This window comes from Drosophila ananassae, chromosome XR (genome assembly GCF_017639315.1).
Source record: "Drosophila ananassae strain 14024-0371.13 chromosome XR, ASM1763931v2, whole genome shotgun sequence".
Lineage (NCBI taxonomy): Eukaryota > Metazoa > Arthropoda > Insecta > Diptera > Drosophilidae > Drosophila > Drosophila ananassae.
Window position 1 is genome coordinate 13,898,810 of NC_057932.1, and position 18,027 is coordinate 13,916,836.

Here is an 18,027-nt window from a genome sequence, read left to right on the forward strand (position 1 = left end):
GCAAACACCCAAAGATCTGACGCCACAAAGTGAGTGGAGTCGTTTTAGCTCTGAAATTGATGACACTCATAAATAAGCCTGAAATCCGTAATCCGCAATCCGCCATCCGCCGCGTAATGATAACTCATACGCCGGGTACTTAGGGTTAAATTTGCAAGCTTGCATAGAAAATTAGCCAGGCAATCGCCGCAGATGGGCATATGCCACATAAATAAGCAGTCTGTAGTGTTCTCCGAGATCCGTGCATATCATTCCGTTCACCCACGGAGACCTAATGGATGGCAGCCAGCTCGTATAAATACAACCGAGCATTAAAGGTCGTAAAACATCGATAGGTAATTGCATGTTAATCGATTGCATTTTCCATCAATCACCGGGAATCGCCTCAGGAATCGTGGGATTATCTTTAGAGTATAGAACCCTAAGGAGGAAGTACTTGGGCTTATTATATTCTATTAATTATAAGCCCCATGCCACTGATATACACCCATTTTGGCGTTTCATTGACAAAAATTAAATTCAAATAAAATTCAAACGCTAATCTCCGAAATGTGCATCGCGTATTTGACAAACACCGACAAAGAAAAACGAGTTTTCAGCCCCAAAGCCTTAAACAAAATGCGAAAAATCGAAAATGGAAAAAAAACGGGTTAACCCAGTCATAATTTGTTCGGTGTGTAAATAAAAGAGATTCTCATTTTTGTTTACAAACAAACACGCGAATCGTAGTTTCATAAAATCGGTATGGGTGTAGGTATGGATATCGGTATCGGTGTCCCTGGAAACCGAAAACCAAAAACCCAAAAAACTCAAAAAGCCAAACGCCGAGACGCTTTGGAGCCACAACTTCATAATTACCGAATGCCGAATAAGAAATCTCCAAAGACAAAGGCACACAAAGAAAATCAACGGAAGTAAAACCAAACAAAGACCAAAGCCAAAATAAATACAAGCGAAATACAAAATCGGAATGATATTTGATGAAATATTCAGTCTACAAGCTATTAGTTATATTTATGATTAAGACTTAGTATAAACTTTATTTTTTAAATATATTATTTCCCATTTTTATTGAAAATTTGGTGAAAATTCTCGATACTTTCCATTTTGGCACCTGCAGTGACCTTGAACTTCGTCAGTCCAATCGCAAGGGCAGTGCGTCAAGTTGTAAACTGGTTTTCGTTCGGCTGCCCACAAAACAAAAGACTTCAGACACGAACTTGCCCAACGCGACATCTGGCGGTGAGGTTGTACAAGCTGGGTTTTAAAAGCTCTATGGTGGGGTTGATGTTGGGAATTGTTTTTGCTACAAGGAAGTCTTTGCTGTTCAAAATATTATACTTTTTAAGTTTTTACTGAAAATAGAAACTTAAAAATAATATTTAAAAAGTTTAATATGAGGAAACAATAAGGTATTCAAATTAATAGGAGCTTTTACAACATTTTAAAGGAAATCCCGCATTTTAAGGATATCTATTTCCTCTAAAGTAAGTTTTTCTAATTAAGAATAATGTTTAAAAACTAGTAAGTAAAATGAAATACTAAAGTTCTGAAGTTTTAACAGTTCTTAAACCATTTTTTAAAAGCTTTTATGGTATCAGAAATGCATAATATTTAGGAAATCTAGAATATTTTAAAACTCTTATGCGTTTATAATAAAGAATAATGTTTAAAAACTAAAATACATACTTATCTAACTAATCTAAATACTTACCTAATAATATATACTAATACTTATATAAAAATACTTAAGTCAAGAGTTCTTAAACCTTTTTTAAAGGCTTTTATGGTAACAAAATACAGAATATTTAGGATATCTAGAATAACATATTTTATAACTCTGTTCATGATATTGTTATTTCTTTGTCTATATTTGTATTTACTCCAAGACATTTTACTTTTTTAGTTTGTAAAAATTAAAGATAAAGCTTAAAAGCTATAATAATAATGAAGTACTAAGGTTCTAATGGTTTTTAATCCCATTTTAATGGCTTGTATGTGATCAGATATCCAGCATTTAAAGAATTTTATAAGTTCCTTATTTCTTATAAACAATTTTTCAGAATCATATTATTTTTTAAATTATTAAAAAAAAATATCTTAGCCAACTTCACAACCTCTTAAAGCCCAGCTTGAGAAGAAAGCTTTTTTTAATGTCTTATTTTTCTCGAAAATCAAAAGACTTAGATAACGAACTTGTTTTCTTGTAAGGTTTAAATTTTATTTTTCGATCACGGTTTCAAAGAGTTTTTGTCGGGGTCTGGGGATCTAATCGTTCCACCAGCCAGCACCACCTCGGGAGCCACCAGCACCTGCTCCACCACCCAGGTAGGGAGCACCGCCAGAACCTCCACGTCCTCCAAAGGCACCACCGGCTCCGCCATAGGCTCCACCAGCTCCTCCATAGGCTCCACCAGCTCCTCCAGCGCTAGAGGCGTGGTTCACAGTGTAGTCGAACTCGGCGGGGTTGCCCCAGGCGTTGCCAGCTCCAGCTCCACCGGCACCCCCCTGCCAGCCACCAGCACCGGCTCCACGTCCACCGGCTCCAGATCCCTGCCAGCCGCCAGCACCGCCTCCGCGTCCACCGCCATAAGCGCCGCCAGCACCGCCGCCATAGGAGGCAGCTCCACCTCCATAGGAGGCGCCACCACCGCCGTAGGAGGCAGCACCACCGCCGTAGCCAGCTCCAGCTCCAGCCCCATAGGCAGCGCCTGCGCCTCCAAAGCCTCCAGCTCCTCCGGCTGCTCCGCCGCCAATGTGGACCTTGGTGTTGCCCCGCGACTGGGAGACGTGGGAGATCAGGCCGGCGCCGATGGCAGGACGACCGCCACCGCCGCGTCCTCCGCCGGGCAGGTAGCCTCCAGCGCCGCCACCGGCTCCGCCGCGCAGACCGCCAGCATTGGCCAGAGCCAGGGAAGCCAACAAGCAGACAAAGACCTGCGGGAGGACGATGGAAATGTGATTGAGGAGCTCGCAAAGGACTTAAAAGCTTACCTTCATTTTGGTTTGAAAGTTAAGGGTTTTGATTCGATTTGAAGATTCCACGCCAAGTGAAGATCCAATGGATTGTGATGTCTTTGCTCCCAGAAGCAGCCGAATTTATAGCTCGATTCTGTACGGATCTTTCGCTAATGATCTGAAGATCATGAAGCTACCAAAAAGCCAATCTAAGAAACAAGACAAAAAATCAATTACAATTTTCAGACGCCTGGCCGTCAATTAGCCGAGCTCCATCATTAGAATCTCTGGGGTACTGGCCAAAAACTACCCAAAACTAATCTCGAACTGAACTCATCGTTATCTTTAGCTTCTCTCGTGTTTTTCCTTGGCTTTGATTTTAATTATTTAATCCATAATCGACGCTATTGCCGTTGGGCTTCCGATTTCGATTAATAGTTTGCCCAACTTGGCCCGCAGAGAGCCTTAAAAGAGTCTGCCCGCGGAGGCAGTGCCTCCAGTTGATGATCAGCTGTAGGCTACGTGGGTGGTATCCATGCTTCTACAATTATTTTTTTGTTTTTGTTTATGTTTATGTTTATGTTTGAAAGTGAACAAATGGCGTTACGCAAGCCACAATGCAGAAATGCAACTCATCAACATCAACGGCTTAAGTGGAAATCTGGCCGGGCAGAAATGCTGTGAACGGAAAATATTTGAAATGGGGAAGTCAAATGTACGTTTTGGATTTTTCTTTGGATTTCTGTTGTGTCAGGCGACCCAAAAAGTAGAGCCATGGAGCCATGGAGCCAGGAGCCTGAAACCTGGAGTCTAGAGGCGTTGAAAATATCCCACACAGAATAGTTTTCAAAAATGTTATGGAGGAGTATGTTACCTAACAGAGTCTTGAGGATTTGAAATAAAAATGCACTTTAGCTCTTAACACTCAACACATATCCATTTTTCTAGATATCCCATTGATAGATACAGATACAGATTGACAGATATCCCCCAGAAAACCCATTGATATTATTGATTTATGAAACAAGTCCAATGCCAACCGCTCTCGAGCTGATAAAGTAAGCAACTTCATGGCTGATTAAATCGATTTGCCTGCGTTCGATCGGGAAAACTGAACTACGTCAACGGGAACCAGCCGATGATGAAGTGCCTCGGCAGCTCTAATGGGACAACTCGATGATGGCATTGGGACTGGCAATGGAAATGGAAGCTCCAGCTTCCATAATCGATGGAAATTTATGCGAGGAAGAAAAGCCAACCGCACAGAAGCCGAAACCATATCAATTTTATGCGCTCCATAGATCAGCCTGACAGACCCGAGGTAGGGTATTCAAAGTGGCTCTTTCTCTTCTCGCCACGCTCAAGAGAAAGCCTCTCTCTCTGTGGGGCACTCTCTGGAGTGTGTGTGTCTGGCTCCGCCGGCTGATAATTTCGGACCTGGCTGGTGGCGCTGCAGATTTGGCCAAATCATTCCGTTGCCGACGCTGTAACTGGAAAACGTGTTTGCCGGATCGTCGTCGGCGGCGTCGCGTTCGTTGCCTTTTTCCACAAAAACCTCGCGAGTCGTGATTGTTTTTCCGCGAGCGACCCCCCCTCCGGAAGCACATCCTTGAAATACTATCCTTGAAATCCCCCAGTGTGTGTGGCTGGCTGACTGGCTGGCTTGTTTGTTTATTTGTTTGTTTTTTCCTGTTCTTGGGCCCCGTCGTAATTGGCGCAAATCAAAAAGTTTATTAAATAGCACAAAGCAAAGAAGGAATTAATAATGTTATGTGTTGACTAATTGGCGACTGGAAAACAAAGAGGGAATACGTAATAGCCAATTTAGACAAGCTGTGAGGTGAGTTTTGACGACTGAAAAGGATCTAGTAGTACTAATAGTACTACAACTAACAATTAATCATTCTGAAAATGTGAAGGAAACTGCCGACTTTCGAGTCGACTAGTTTCGGGGCTTACTTGATAAGTGCGCATTAGCGGGGAGTTAGGCTTGATTTTGCGGTTCGCAATTTTCTTTCGACTGGCAAACTATTCATGGTCTATTAATTACCAAAGCAGCTCATTTTCTTTTATATTCAGACGCCAGCTCGAGCTCGAGCTCGAGTGCGGTTGTGCACTTATGGATGCACATACATTTGACGCTTAGTGTTATGGCGCCGTGGGCTTCGAGATTAAATACGTTTTTATATTAATAAAAATTGTATATCGAAATCCGTAGGAGAGCTTTGCCCTGTGGGCCTTTAAGCCGCGATTGAAACCGAAATTCGAGCCCTGCCCACGCAAATGGCGGCTTGCAGAACAAAAGACTTAGGCAACGAACTTGACTGCGCTTGCGGTTTCTGCAACGGAAAGAAACGGGCGATAAGGCGGATAAGAGGGGATGTGGCGTCCGGGGAGTGACAACAGGTGACAACACACTACGCTCCATGTGCATTCAGCTGAATGACTTTCTCCCTGCCCCAGCGCGAGTCGACTCCGACTCTGATTCTAAGTGCCATTGCTAATAAGCCTCGGCCTAGAGTGGGCGGGGGTGGTTGGTTGAGGGGGATTGTGATACGCTTTTTTGTAGCTGCAACTTGTGGCGGGTATAGGGTAGCAGGGGGTATGCTCCACGGGGTGGTGAGTATGAGAATTTAGGGACTTTATCTTAGGAAGTTTCTTTTCTACTCTTTTCTTCTCTCTAAAGTGTTTTTTCCCAAAAAAAAATCAAGAAAATATATTAAAATATTCTATAACCTTTAACGAAAAGACTCTTCAAACATTTTTTTTTAATAAAAAAAATAAGTTAAAAATTAATCTCAAGCCGCTGAGCACCTCTAGGTTTAACCTTTCTTTGGCATTTCAATTTTGGGCGACTCGCTCACTTGGAAAAGAGTCCCCAAGTCTCCCATCCGCCACCGCAACTCCCCCATCTCGTAGTCGAGCTCCACATGCTGAAATGATATTAATTGCCCCACACACACCGACTTTCATTGTCTTATTATGCGGCAAGTGGTGTACTTTTTATGTACGAGTGCGAGTACGCAGCCCGACTCTGTCAGCAGCTGCTGAGCTCACTTGACGGAGCTCCGGTGGAGCAGCTCCGGTGTAATCACACTTTTAACTCCGTTTCGCATAATACTAATTTCATAATTTGCCCACCCAACGCACCACAGCTGCATTTTCACTTTTCAATTATAATTCATAAATTAAGTCCCGCCCGTTTTGCATAAATAGTTGAGCTCTATGTTACTCCGCTTGGATCTCTGTCCCCGGGGGCTGTGAAATCGGAACTGAGAAGCTCTTCCCAGAATTCCTGGGCAGGCAGAGGGGCAGCTCCCTACTGGAGTTGATGACATGCCCGGGAGGCAGCTAGCGGATCATAATTGCCGCCAAGAGTTGGGGCAACAACACAGGCCCGTTGACGGCCTGTAAACTGTCTAAGAAGAACTATGTATGAGAGTGCTGCGAAAATAAATTCTCAAAGCTTGCCAAACGAAAGACTTGGACGACAAACTCGATTCCCCAAAAAGCAAAACAACAACAAAAAAAAAAGGCTCCAAAGGAAACTTCTTTTTAGAGTGCACCCATCTTGGCTTTGACTTTGCGGTTGTATCTATGTATCTATGTATCTTAGTATCTTTGTAGCTTGTATCTGTCAGCAAATGAAATAGCACGTACCATATAATCAAGCGCAGTGCTTGTCTCGAAAGAAACCGCAACAAATCAGTGGCTCTGCCGGCTGCTATCATTATAGCATCGTCGTCTTGTCTAAGAATGAAAGTTGGGCTTCTGTTTGCCTTTTTTTTTTTTTTGTTTTTTAGCTCTCTTTCAATGGGTACTTGAGGTGCCCAACACCCCACCTTATTTCAGTCTTTTGTCAAAATGTGAAAATTTATTTATTGCCGAAGCCATCGCATCGCTCATTTTCTCATTTCCCACTGCGGACCCTATTCTAGTCATCTGGCCATCTGTCTATATCTTTTCCAAACAATTAACATAATTATCAATGGCTGGAAATGCACTTTTCACACTTTCCACTGGCCACTAGCCGGTGTGTCCGTTTTGTGGCATTTGTCACAGAAATTATGCATAAATTGGCGTCGGCCTCGGCCTGCTCGCTTTCGAATTGGAATCGCTTAGTTTTGGTCGTCTTGTCTCTGTTTCTGATCTTTTGTCCCGGCCATTGTGAACCCTTCACCTCTTTGGAATCTCTGTTGAGAGAAGAAAAAAACTCCCAAATTGTCATAAGCCTCATAAATTTGGGAGACCCAACAATGACAAATCGATGACGGCGTCAACAAATAAATATTGTCCGACATTTATAAACAAATTTGTTGGTTTCTTTTGATCGGATCGGTAATTGTTAGTGTTAGTTTGCTTTTTATTTATTATTGTTATTTGTTATTTGTTATTTGTTATATTCGACTATGGACTATGGAAAGTGAAACCTGTGTGTCGTTAATAAATAAGCCTGCCGCAGCGTCCCAATCGGACTTCCCGAACAATGACAAATGTCTTGAACTGGAAAACCAGTAACTTTCGAACGCATAAGGCGATTAGCTCCAGATCAGACCAAGGGCGGAACAGTTATCGGGAGTCATTATAGGGTTTATATAACACTCGTCTATCAGTTGGAGTGTCAGATAAGAGGATTGGAAAGCCAATGGTCCGATGGGAAAAGAAAACACAAACCATACTTGTTATTATTTAAATTCTAACTTATTTGTAAATTGTTAATCACTCGCTGGCTTCTTCTCATTAGTGGCTGAGCTTAGTGGCGGTTTAATTTGCATTTTTATGATCCTCGATCTCCCGTTGAGACCTGAAAATCCAGTCCTGACCCGGGTAATCCTTTTCTTGCGCCCCACGACCACTCAGGGACATTCATCACTGTCTGTCTGGCCGCCAAGAAGTACATGAATGCAGTTTGTGTTTTAGTGGCTTTCGGTTGCAACTTGCCACTCCAGCGCTGCCGGCACTCCACCACTCCACCACTCTGCCACTTGAACCCTCCGGCATAATTCCATACTTATCCTGAATCGTGAAATTGGCAAAACAAACGGAGAAGCAATTGTGCAGCAGACAGGCCAAATTAAAACTTAAGAGCTCAGATGCCATTTCGGCTCATATCATCATGGGCGCAATCTCACGAACTGCCAGCTTTCGGTGACCTTTTTTGTCCTCCTCCCGGAAGGAGGGAAGGGGGGGCACTCACTCTCAGGTGTACGGAAAATCTTGACCAGACAACCTGTCACATCTCAATTGGCGCTTGACCGCAGCAGAGGCTCTTGACTCCAGTCTTCAGTCTCCAGTCTGCCACAGTCCGTGCCACAACTTGTGGAGAGTGTTGCTGCCACGGGAGCTTAGCTGGACAGGACTGAGCACTGAGAGAAAACTAGACACCTCTAGACAGAGATAAGATAATGAAAGATAAACCGATTTCTCACAGTGCTCTTTTAATGCCCATGTTGGTCATGTTATCGGTGTTGCTGCCGCTGATTGGCGCCGTTGTTGCCACGCCCCCCTCCGGCCATTCAGTGGCAATCGATGCGGCAACTGCCGCCTCTCGCTTACATAAAAAATAAACACAAAAAAAACACGCAAAATGAAGACATAAAAATTCGAAATACACAGAGAGCCACTCTGCCGATTATCATTTTTTGGGGAAATGGCTGATATCTGGCTGATATTTGGATTTGCATTGGCAACACTTTGTGGCACCTTAATGACGCACCATTAAGTTGTTGTGACAAGCGAAACAAAAGGCAGACGATCGTTACATAAACCCAGTCAGGGTCCGATCCGCTCCGATCCGATGTATGACTTTTGATATTGATTGATTATGACGGAGATGCTTCCGCAGTTCGGGTCACAACCCGAGCCAGTTTCCGGCTCCTGCTCTTGGCCAAAAAGTTGCTACCAGCCAGGTGGCTGTTGTTGCTGCTCTTGGCCATCCACTGGCTGGCTTTGTTGCTGGCCGGCCATGGCCAAATGCGAATCACGATCGGAGCTTGTTTGGACTCCAAGCGACGCTGTTTGGCCATCACTTCACTCTCGTTTCGGCTTTTACTTTTCGGTGCCCCCATGGAATCGCACATGAGTTCACTTTTACCTCGCTTGCCTCCATAAAGTCGGCATTTACACGCTTCTCAGCACTTCAGTGTGGTAATGGCGGTTAAATACTTGAGGCTCTGTAGTTCAAAGCTATTCGAGGGCATACAAGCAGAACAGTCTCTTACAGAGCCTCCTTAAGAGTCCTGAGAAGTCGCTAGAAGACCCTTCTACTCCACTTAAATCATCACTAAAAGTCTTAAAACTTGAAGGTTCTCCAGAACCCTTTCATATGTAGCTCCCAGATAGCCCTAATCCCCCTCGGAAATCTTAATATTCCAACAAAAATCATCGTAAAACGAAAAGCCATGCCTTTTAATGACATAATTAGGCTGAATTTTTGGTGTTTTTATTTTTTGGAAAGGTGTTGCTCTCGCCAGAGGTGCGATAAAATGGGAAAAGGGGATCTCCCACTTTTGTTCCGGCGGTGCCCTACTGCTTTTATGGTTTAGCTTGCCTTTTTTTTTAAGGTGTAAGGTCACCGCCCAGGCTGATTGATTTGACCCCGCCAAAAAGAAATAGAGACCGGGGGACTTTCACCCGATGCAGTGCGATAGGGAGACAGACAGACTGGCGTGATTTTGGAGTCGAGACTTGCAACAGACTAATACATACATATTTATGATAATACCCTATTCGGAATTTGGAATTTTGGAATTACCGAAACGCATTCCGTGCGAGATTGCTGGCGCTGGAGGAGGCTGGCGAAGATGATGTCATTCCAGTGGGCCGTGGGCAATTTTTGAGCTTCTGCGAAATTAATTTCAGTTAATTATGTAACTGTAACTGTTGGCCCAAATCATAGATCTCTGGATCATCAATCAGTCGAGGAGGGCCAAGTCATTAGTTGGCACTTGGGAAGGAGGAGAGGGAGACCTGCATCTGACCCACAATAACTCCATAGAGCTCCACCACCTTCCTGCTTCGTGGAGACACCTGCTGGCGAGCTGGTCCATTTGAATGGGAGTGCATTCAACCGGCTTCCACCAGCAGCAGCAGCAGCACCGGACTCCAATCGAATGCCACTTGTTAGCCAAGTTTATTGTCGCTCCATTAGCGTTGACTTTATTTAATTTCGAGTAACTGCATCGCTGCTCCAGCTCCATGCAACAGTGCCACACTTCGGGTTCAATGCCTGCCATCGGACAATGGATGAAAAATTGATTTGTACTCCACTCCCGGACACCCTGGCGGGGCCAGGTAAACTCCTCCTTGGGATGTGGCATCTGGGAGCGCCGTTAGAGCGCAGATTTGCCGCAATTCCCATTGATGAGTTTGCAAATTATTGCGGCATGGATGCGGCAGCTTTGCAATTTGGCGGCTGGAGAGAAGCCACAAAAAAGAATAGACGAGTTCATTTGGGTCAGATCCATCAAAGAAAAGAGAGATGTCTGGGTGGGGTGATCTTCGGGAGACTCTTCCAATATAATATACATAGATTTCCAATATAATATTAGCAGAGAAATCTATTATTTTTCACTCAAGGGCCCACCACCACGATGGTCTATGGCGATTCGTAATGCTCTCTTTTCGTCTTACCGAAAAAATAACAATTTCATTTCACTTTCTTTGCTGTTTGCTGTTGCCTTTTGTTGTTGCTGTGGCATGCCTCTTGTTGTTGTTGTTGGCTGTTGTTGCCATTGTTGGATGTCTGTTGTTGCAGCAGCGACAAGCCCGAGTTGAGGTTTATTGACTGCCTCGTCTCTCTGCAATTAGCTTGGCTTTTTGGCCCGCTCTTGTTTGCGCCTGAATGGGCTGGGCGTGGGCGGTGGGCGGCGAGGGGGCGGGGCAGCTGCAGGTGCAGGTGGAGCATAAACGTCAGCTGCCACGGCGACGGTTGCATGCCCCAATGCACCGCAAGGCAACTCTTAATGGGCAACGAACAAAAGACATTTAATTTGAAAGCTAAAACTTGAAATAATAATTTAAAAATATTAAGTTAAAAAATTAAAATAAAAAATATCTAAAAAATACTATAACTTCTACTAAAAACTATCTATATATATAACTATATATATGATCTAAAAGCCCTTAATTTCTCTCAGTGCTCTGCTGACACTGACACTGAGTCTTTGGAAGCAACTCCCATCCCAGGCCTTCATGTGGCACTTGTGGCACATATATTTTCACCCACCAATTAGCCCTCTCCCCTCCATTCACCCCCTCACTTACACCACCTTGATGTGGTTTTGTTCAGTTTGTGTTGTATTTGGTGTCCCTGCATTTCCAAAGTTACAAGTCATTAAGATTTAAAGTCAGCATACAGTGCGCTCTAAAATAGCTTACAAATAAATTACATATCGAGTAATAATACCTGGCCCTTAATACGTAAATGGGATTAGTCGTTGATCAGTCGAGAGTCGATCGAAAATGAGGTCCAAAAACACATTCGAAAATATATTCGAAAATATATTCGAAAACATACAATGTTTCGTCGTAAATTTATGTCGTAATTCGTATAATATCGTATTTCGAATGCCGTATTTCGACTCTTCTTCTCATATCACATTGTTTGGTGTTACGATATTGAAATTTTTTTCGTTTTTTTGGTTAAGTACGATTTTAAATCTAGATCACGTCATTAAATTACCATTACAATAATACAAATCAGCAAAAGATAGAGCAGGTCAGTGTCCTGCAACCTGGAACCTGGAACCTGGAACAGATCCTTAACAATTTGGTCTAACGAATCGGAAACTAGTCTGTGAATTTTGCTGCCTGTTTCAGGTACGATTTGGCCTTAGTATTTATGTTTTGAAACGCACTGTATTTGTAGTAGTTGTTGTTGTTGTTGTATCTCTAGGAGCATTTTTTTTTTGTCAGTTCGAACTTCGAAAGGAGTGTCCCAAAAAAAGGAGCTACTTTAGCTATAATTTTGGACCAAAATCGGATCCATCGCTAGCCTCCAATTTGGCTTGAAACTATATGTGAGTTGGTGTGGTTTTTTTTAAGTGTATTAGGTGTAGGTGTACGGCTAGGCTAGAGGTGTCTTTGATGATCTAGTTATCCTTATCACAGTCTGGCTCGGCAGACGGCGATCTGCCCTCGGCCACGCAGATCGACGAGGTGTCCACCTGCAGCATCCGGTGGACCAGCTTCGGTCCCATCAAACTGTTGCCCAGATTCAGGCGGCGCTTCTCCACAATCTCGTTCACCTCCCACTGGATGACGCGGCGCAGCTTCAGCAGCTGCCGGCCAAACTCCAACGGCACTATGAGCCTCACCCACGAGTCCAGGCACAGCACCCAGCCATCCTCCTCGCGCTCCTCCAGGTCGCCCTCCTTGCCGCAGGCCAGCGCCAGCATCAGGGCGCTCACCATCGTGTTGTTCTCCAGCGAGGAGCGCTGGTCGGCATTGCGGCTCTTCTCAACGTAGAGCACCCAGTCGCTGGGCAGGTTCTTGAGCTTCTTGCGGGACAGCAGGCAGGAGTTGCGCGATATCTGCATGCAGGTGTCCCCCTCGGAGACCAGATGGTTCTTGTTGCCGCGGTCGATGAACGCCACCTTGGGATAGAGGCCGGCGGCGAGGGCCATGCGGATCATGTGCGGGTCGTTGTCGCACTCTGTCACCATGCGTTCGCCGGCCTGGTTGCTGCGGAAGATGCGACGCACTGAGTCCCGCAGGCAGTTCACCGCCGAGACGAACATCTCCATGGCGTAGCGGCAGACGCGGTTCTCTTCGCAGAACGTGGACAGCTGCATCTTGTTGCACATGACAAACCCCTCGTACAAACTGACCGCCGACATGGAGTCGCTGGTACAATTCCCGGCAAAGGCGTGGCGAGCGTTCTGCTTGTTGGACTTCTTGGTGCGATCCACGGGCAGCACGAAGGGATCGCGCACCGAGTGGTAGGCGGCTATGATCGTCATGCTGCCCAGGCAGCGGTAGTAGATCGAGTGCACTATGCTCTTGCCCAGCTGCACGCCCACCGGCAGCTCCGCCACGATCTTGCCCAGCGGCGTGATCTTCTCGGTTTTCGACTGCAGAATCCCGATCACCACCAGGCGGGCACACGCCTGGACGACCGCCTCCGTCTGGGGAGGATCCAGGGCCTGCGACAGGAACTTGGCAATGGGCTGCTCCGGGCCCGCTAGCTTGGCCAGCAGGCAGATCTCGTCCAGGGTGCGGCGCATCATCTCCGGAATGGTGTAGAGGCTCATGCTGTCGTGGCGCGCCTGGGAGTAGAGGCGGTAGCAGATGCCGTTGCGGAGGCGGCCGGCACGTCCGGCCCGCTGCTTGGCGTCGGCCTGCGAGATCCAGGCGGTGGCCAGCTGGGAGGCGTCGGTGTTCGGGTCGTAGGTCTTCATCTTGGAGCGTCCCGTGTCGATGACATACACGAGATCCGGAATGGTGATCGACGTCTGGCCGATGTTGGTGCTCAGCACGATCTTGAGACGGATGTTGGGGAAGACGCGGAACGCCTTGCGCTGCTCATTGCTGTCCACCTGGCTGTGCAGCAGCAGGACCTTGATCTTCTCCTTGGGCAGCAACTCTTCGATGCGCTCCTGCAGCACCGTCATGTCATGGTACCCGGGAAGGTACACGATCACCGCACCAGTGTCGCCGTGATGCAGAAGCAGCTCCAGCAGGGACACGATCAGGTCGTTGTCGATCTCGCCGTCCGCCAGAGTTCGACTGGCGTTGTACGCTTCCAGCAGCTCGTTCGGATCCTCTGTTTCCAACATTTCGCCCAGGTGCGGTTCCATCATCGCGGTCATGTACCCAGTTATACTAAGTATCTTCTCCAGATGAAAGGTCTTCACCTCGAAGCTTCGTCCCTCCACATCCAGCACCGTGGCGCCGCCAAAGTAAGCGGACAGAGCGCCCAGATCCATGGTGGCCGACATGAGGATCAGGCGCAGGTGGGGGTTCTTCTTCAGCTCCAGCTTGGCGGCCAGCAGCAGGAAGTCGGTGTCCAGATCGCGCTCGTGGACCTCGTCGATGACCAGGTGGCTGGTGCAGGTGAAGAAGGCCTCGCCGTCCATGGCCAGCACACGCAACAGGCATCCGCTGGTCGTGAATGTGAGCACGGTCTGGGCACTGCAACGACCTGTGGATGGGGGCGACCGGTTAGAAAAGCAATCTGAGAACAGAAGGGTATCATGGACTCACTGTTCATGCGGATCTGGTAGCCCACGGTGCTGCCCTGCGACTCGCCGCGCTCATTCGCAATTCGCTCCGACACGCTGGTGGCGGCAATCCGACGTGGCTGGCTAACCACAACCCGGACGGCCCTACGCCTGTTGGTGGCCCACTCGAGCAGGTACTGCGGCAACTGGGTGGACTTTCCGGAGCCAGTGGCTCCCTTGATGATCAAAACCTGCCAGAAAGTGGGGATTAATGGCGCATCGTGCTGAAGATTGGGTTTGAGGGACTCACCTGCTCGTTTTGCAGAACGTTCAGTATCTTGGAGCGGTGCCGATAGATCGGCAGAGATATACGCTCCTGCACCAGGCTCCTGTTGCGGCACTGAGACGGCGGAGGCACCAATGCCACGCCCACCAGCCCGTTGTTCGGGCGGTTTAGATAGTCGCGTTCGCACTCGCGCTCCAGTTCTCGCTCCCGCTCCCGGTCCGATTTGGGGCGGCGATGCATACTGCAGCGCCGCAACAGGTTCATGTCCATCTCCCCGCTCGACTTGGCGAGGATCTCGAGCAGGGTACTGGAGACCGCGATCCTCGGCTTCTGCACTACGCCCTGCTGCGGGTCGACGACTGCCGGACGGGTGATCGTGAGGACCCTCTGCTCTGCGAAACCCTTGCTGGCGGTCTTCAGGCCCATGCTCTGGGCCACCCGATGCACGTGGCTGCGCTGGAGGCGGGACAGCCCACGAAGTTGGACATTCTGCTCTGTGCTTTGCATGAAATCAGTCACCACCGCGCGTAGGATGTTCTGCTCCACGCGACTTATCTCTTCCTCGACCGTGCCGACGTCACTGACATTGTTCTTGTCCTTGTTCCTCTTCTTCTTGCCCGAGAAGCCTTCTTGGGCGGCTACGGCAGCGGACGGGTCAGCAACAGCAGACGCGGCGGCGCCGGCAGGCCCCTTCTTCTTCCGGGTGCGGCGCCTCTTGCCCCTTTGGTTCTGCTCCTTCGGACTGTCGGCCATTGGACTTGTTTTTAATTCAGATTTTGTTTTTTTTACTTGTTTGATTCTTCAAGTCTTAAATACACAACTTTTTGCTGGAGTTTCCAACTTTCACCAAAACGCTCCAAATGCTAATAGGACTGGCAATGAATGATTTAAATCTAGGAATGACTTTTAAGTCTTACATCTCAGTGTGCTGAGATGGCAGGGGAAGCGAGACCTATACTCTAGTTTGGCTTTTAAAATCAAAAGAACCAACTTGGCTCCGATTTGCACAAGCTGATTTTTCCCTAGAGCGGAGTTGTTGGCAAGTCGATAACACTTTGGCTTTTATCGATAGTTGACCGCAACTTTTCGTAACGAAACGAAATTTCAAAGCTTTTTTCTGGATTATAATTTTGAAATTAAGAAACAAAAGCCTTAAGCTTATAAATAAAAAAATTGAATTAAAAATAAATCATATAAGGCCAGAATATTTCCTCTGACACACAGAATGTTATGCAGTTTTTAGATTTAGAAAAAAAAATATTTATTTCGCTTTAGACGGTTTGCTTTTAACAGGCTCTTCCTCGCTATCCTCTTCATCCTCCTCCGAGTCGAATTCCGAGTCATCCTCGTCCTCGTCCCCGTCGCTGAAGTCGTCGAAGTCCTCGTCGTCCTCATCGTCCTCCGCGGCCAGGTTCAACTGTTTGATTTTGTCCAGCAGCTCATCTCTCGTGTGCGCCACTCGTTTGGCCTTCTCCTGCGCCTTGGCCTCCTGCTCGTCGTCCACGGGCTCCTCCACCGGCTGCTTTTTGCCCTTCTGCATGTAGCGTAGGAAGGCGCGCCGCTTGCGCTCCGAGAACGACTTGATCAGTCGGTCCATTTCCACCTGAAGCTGCTGCTCCTCCTGTGGCGTTGGTTCCGGCGCCTCGATGGCCACCTCGTCGCCGGACTTCAGGCACTTGGCACAGATCTTGGCCTTCACGGCACAGTCGCGACAGATGACATGGTAGGCCTTCTTGACTGTCCTCTGCTTGCAGTGGGCGCAGGTCTTCGCCTGGGTCAGAGGCTTGTACTTCTTGTACTTGATCTTCCACTCGATCTGGTCCTTGCATCGCTGGCAAACGGTGGACACGTGCATGGCGTTCAGGCGCATTTGTTGTGGCGTTTTGTCGTGCAAATCGTTTTTGAAAACATGACGATTTTTGTGTTTCTGTGCACGTGTGCGGGACACATTGCCGCGCTGGCTGCTCATTGTGGATTTAGACTGGGTTCTAGAAACTGAAAGTAGTGTATCGTTAGTTATTCTTGAAGTTTACTTCACCAATTCATTGATTACCTTTTGTAAATAGGCTAAAACTGATCACAGGCAATATATTCCGTTGCTAAATAATAATAGTGCACGTGCAGTGTGACTGTTTGACAGTATTTTGAAAATACTAAATAAAGTTAGAGATGGAATCTTATTGTAGTTGGCAACACTGTGCTAAAACCATCGATAGGTCAAACAATTGGTCTAAAATAGAACTTAATACTTATTGAGATGGTAGCCATTAAAATTAGTGTCACTAATATCTCTAATCTAATCGATAGTTAACACATGCCAATAAACAGGTGTACAAATATCGCTTAAGCAGTTGGCAGCTCTGGTATAAAAATATCGATAACTGAAAGCACCACCTACCGATGAGAAAAGACGCTTGAAAAAGATGGCGTTCTTTTTCAAAATAGTTGGCAACCTGACAGTGAAGTGCGAGAGAAAGCTTAAGTTCAAATGTTAACGCGCCATTTTCTTATCTTGCAGACCCCCATGTCGCCATGCGCGACCTCAAGCAGCGCCTCTTTGACCTGCTGCGCTCAGGCGGCAACAACAGCAATGGAAACGCCAATAATCATTCGAATAACGGCAACCAACAAAACCATAATGGCGTCTCCCACACTCAGCACACCCAGATGCCGGTCCAGAAGCCGAAGAAACTGCACGAATACACGGCGGCGGACTGCAACGCGGCCTTCCTGCGAAAATACCACGATCTTAGCATTAGCCGGGACCACCAAATGGAAAGAGAGCGCGACAAGGAGCGGGACAGGGAGCGCGAGCGGGCAGGCCCCGCCCACCAGCACGCGCCCGCCCCCAACGTGATCTACTTCAACGAAAACCTATCCATGGCCAGCAAGTACAACGTTCGGCCCTTTCCACTCACCCGCTACCCCTCGTGCCCCCTGAGCAGCTTCGGCATCCCGCCGGGCCAGGTCGGGCCGGAGGGTGGCAGTGCGGGCAGCAGCCTCGGCGAGGAGGAGGACACGGAGAGTGAGGCCTACAACTTCTGCTCCGACGAGGACCAGAGCAGCCACACGCAGACCCTGAAGCTGCGCCGCCACCACGAGATCGACATGGGCCTGTCCAGCGCCACAGACCCCACCGACCACGAGCACCATGACCTGGCCGAGGAGGACGAGGACCAGGCCGAGTCCCAGCTGGACTCCTTCTGCACCCTCTGCACCTCCACCTTCAGCTACAACAAGTGCTGTCGCTTCTGCGAGAACTCCCTCTGCGGCTCCAAGTGCAACTCGGAGCGCGGCTCCCACGCCAGTCGCCTCAGCCGGATCAGCCAGATAAGCCGGGGCCTGCCGCCGGATCCGGACTTTGAGCACCAGCTGCAGCACCCCCGATTCGGAGGCAGCGCTCGGATGCTGGCCGGTCACCACCAGTCGGCGGCCATAAGGTGAGTGGTTGCCAAATAATCCTCCAATTACAGGAATTGCAATCAGTAGTCGTTAAGTTGTAATCTCTTAATAAGATATAATGTAATGAATGCTTTGTGTTGTAAGCAGGTAGGCTCTCCTTCATACTTCAGGTGTTACTTGTCTAATTTCTGTTTCGATTTGTTTCTCTTTCAGTTCTTT

The 18,027-nt window shown here is 47.5% G+C and overlaps 4 protein-coding genes across 4 annotated transcripts in view; 1 reads left to right on the plus strand and 3 right to left on the minus strand.

The window, feature by feature from the left end:
* Positions 1-2,196: 2,196 nt before the first annotated feature.
* On the minus strand, positions 2,197-3,073 carry LOC6505278 (glycine-rich protein 5). The gene is made up of 2 exons (XM_032452104.1): positions 2,995-3,073; positions 2,197-2,937 (listed from the first exon to the last, which is right to left on the minus strand). The coding sequence occupies exons 1-2, from the start codon at positions 2,998-3,000 to the stop codon at positions 2,269-2,271; spliced, it is 675 nt and encodes a 224-aa protein (XP_032307995.1). The 5' UTR covers positions 3,001-3,073; the 3' UTR covers positions 2,197-2,268.
* Positions 3,074-4,438: 1,365 nt separating this feature from the next.
* Positions 4,439-18,027, plus strand: part of LOC6504995 (putative mediator of RNA polymerase II transcription subunit 12) — a 43,710-nt gene continuing 30,121 nt past the window's right edge. Inside the window, exons 1-2 of the mRNA XM_032451930.2 lie at positions 4,439-4,798; positions 16,925-17,846. Of these exons, the coding sequence (XP_032307821.1) occupies positions 16,939-17,846 (908 nt within the window). The 5' untranslated portion in view covers positions 4,439-4,798; positions 16,925-16,938. The remainder of the gene's footprint in view (positions 4,799-16,924; positions 17,847-18,027) is intronic.
* LOC6505277 (3'-5' RNA helicase YTHDC2) lies at positions 11,236-15,458 on the minus strand. The gene is made up of 3 exons (XM_001965636.4): positions 14,431-15,458; positions 14,164-14,371; positions 11,236-14,101 (listed from the first exon to the last, which is right to left on the minus strand). The coding sequence occupies exons 1-3, from the start codon at positions 15,157-15,159 to the stop codon at positions 12,051-12,053; spliced, it is 2,988 nt and encodes a 995-aa protein (XP_001965672.1). The 5' UTR covers positions 15,160-15,458; the 3' UTR covers positions 11,236-12,050.
* LOC6505276 (uncharacterized protein C9orf85 homolog) lies at positions 15,643-16,564 on the minus strand. The gene is made up of 2 exons (XM_001965635.3): positions 16,460-16,564; positions 15,643-16,401 (listed from the first exon to the last, which is right to left on the minus strand). Exon 2 carries the CDS (start codon positions 16,373-16,375, stop codon positions 15,668-15,670), a length of 708 nt encoding a protein of 235 aa, XP_001965671.1. The 5' UTR covers positions 16,376-16,401; positions 16,460-16,564; the 3' UTR covers positions 15,643-15,667.

Excerpts from the sequence above, each read along its gene's own strand:
- LOC6505277 (XM_001965636.4), bottom strand. The coding sequence starts at position 15,159 with ATGGCCGACAGTCCGAAGGAGCAGAACCAAAGGGGCAAGAGGCGCCGC. Across the intron at positions 14,372-14,430 it reads ACGTTCTGCAAAACGAGCAG|GTTTTGATCATCAAGGGAGC; the intron begins GTGAGTCCCTCA and ends ACTTTCTGGCAG. Across the intron at positions 14,102-14,163 it reads CTACCAGATCCGCATGAACA|GTCGTTGCAGTGCCCAGACC; the intron begins GTGAGTCCATGA and ends CCCCATCCACAG.
- LOC6505276 (XM_001965635.3), bottom strand. The coding sequence starts at position 16,375 with ATGAGCAGCCAGCGCGGCAATGTGTCCCGCACACGTGCACAGAAACAC.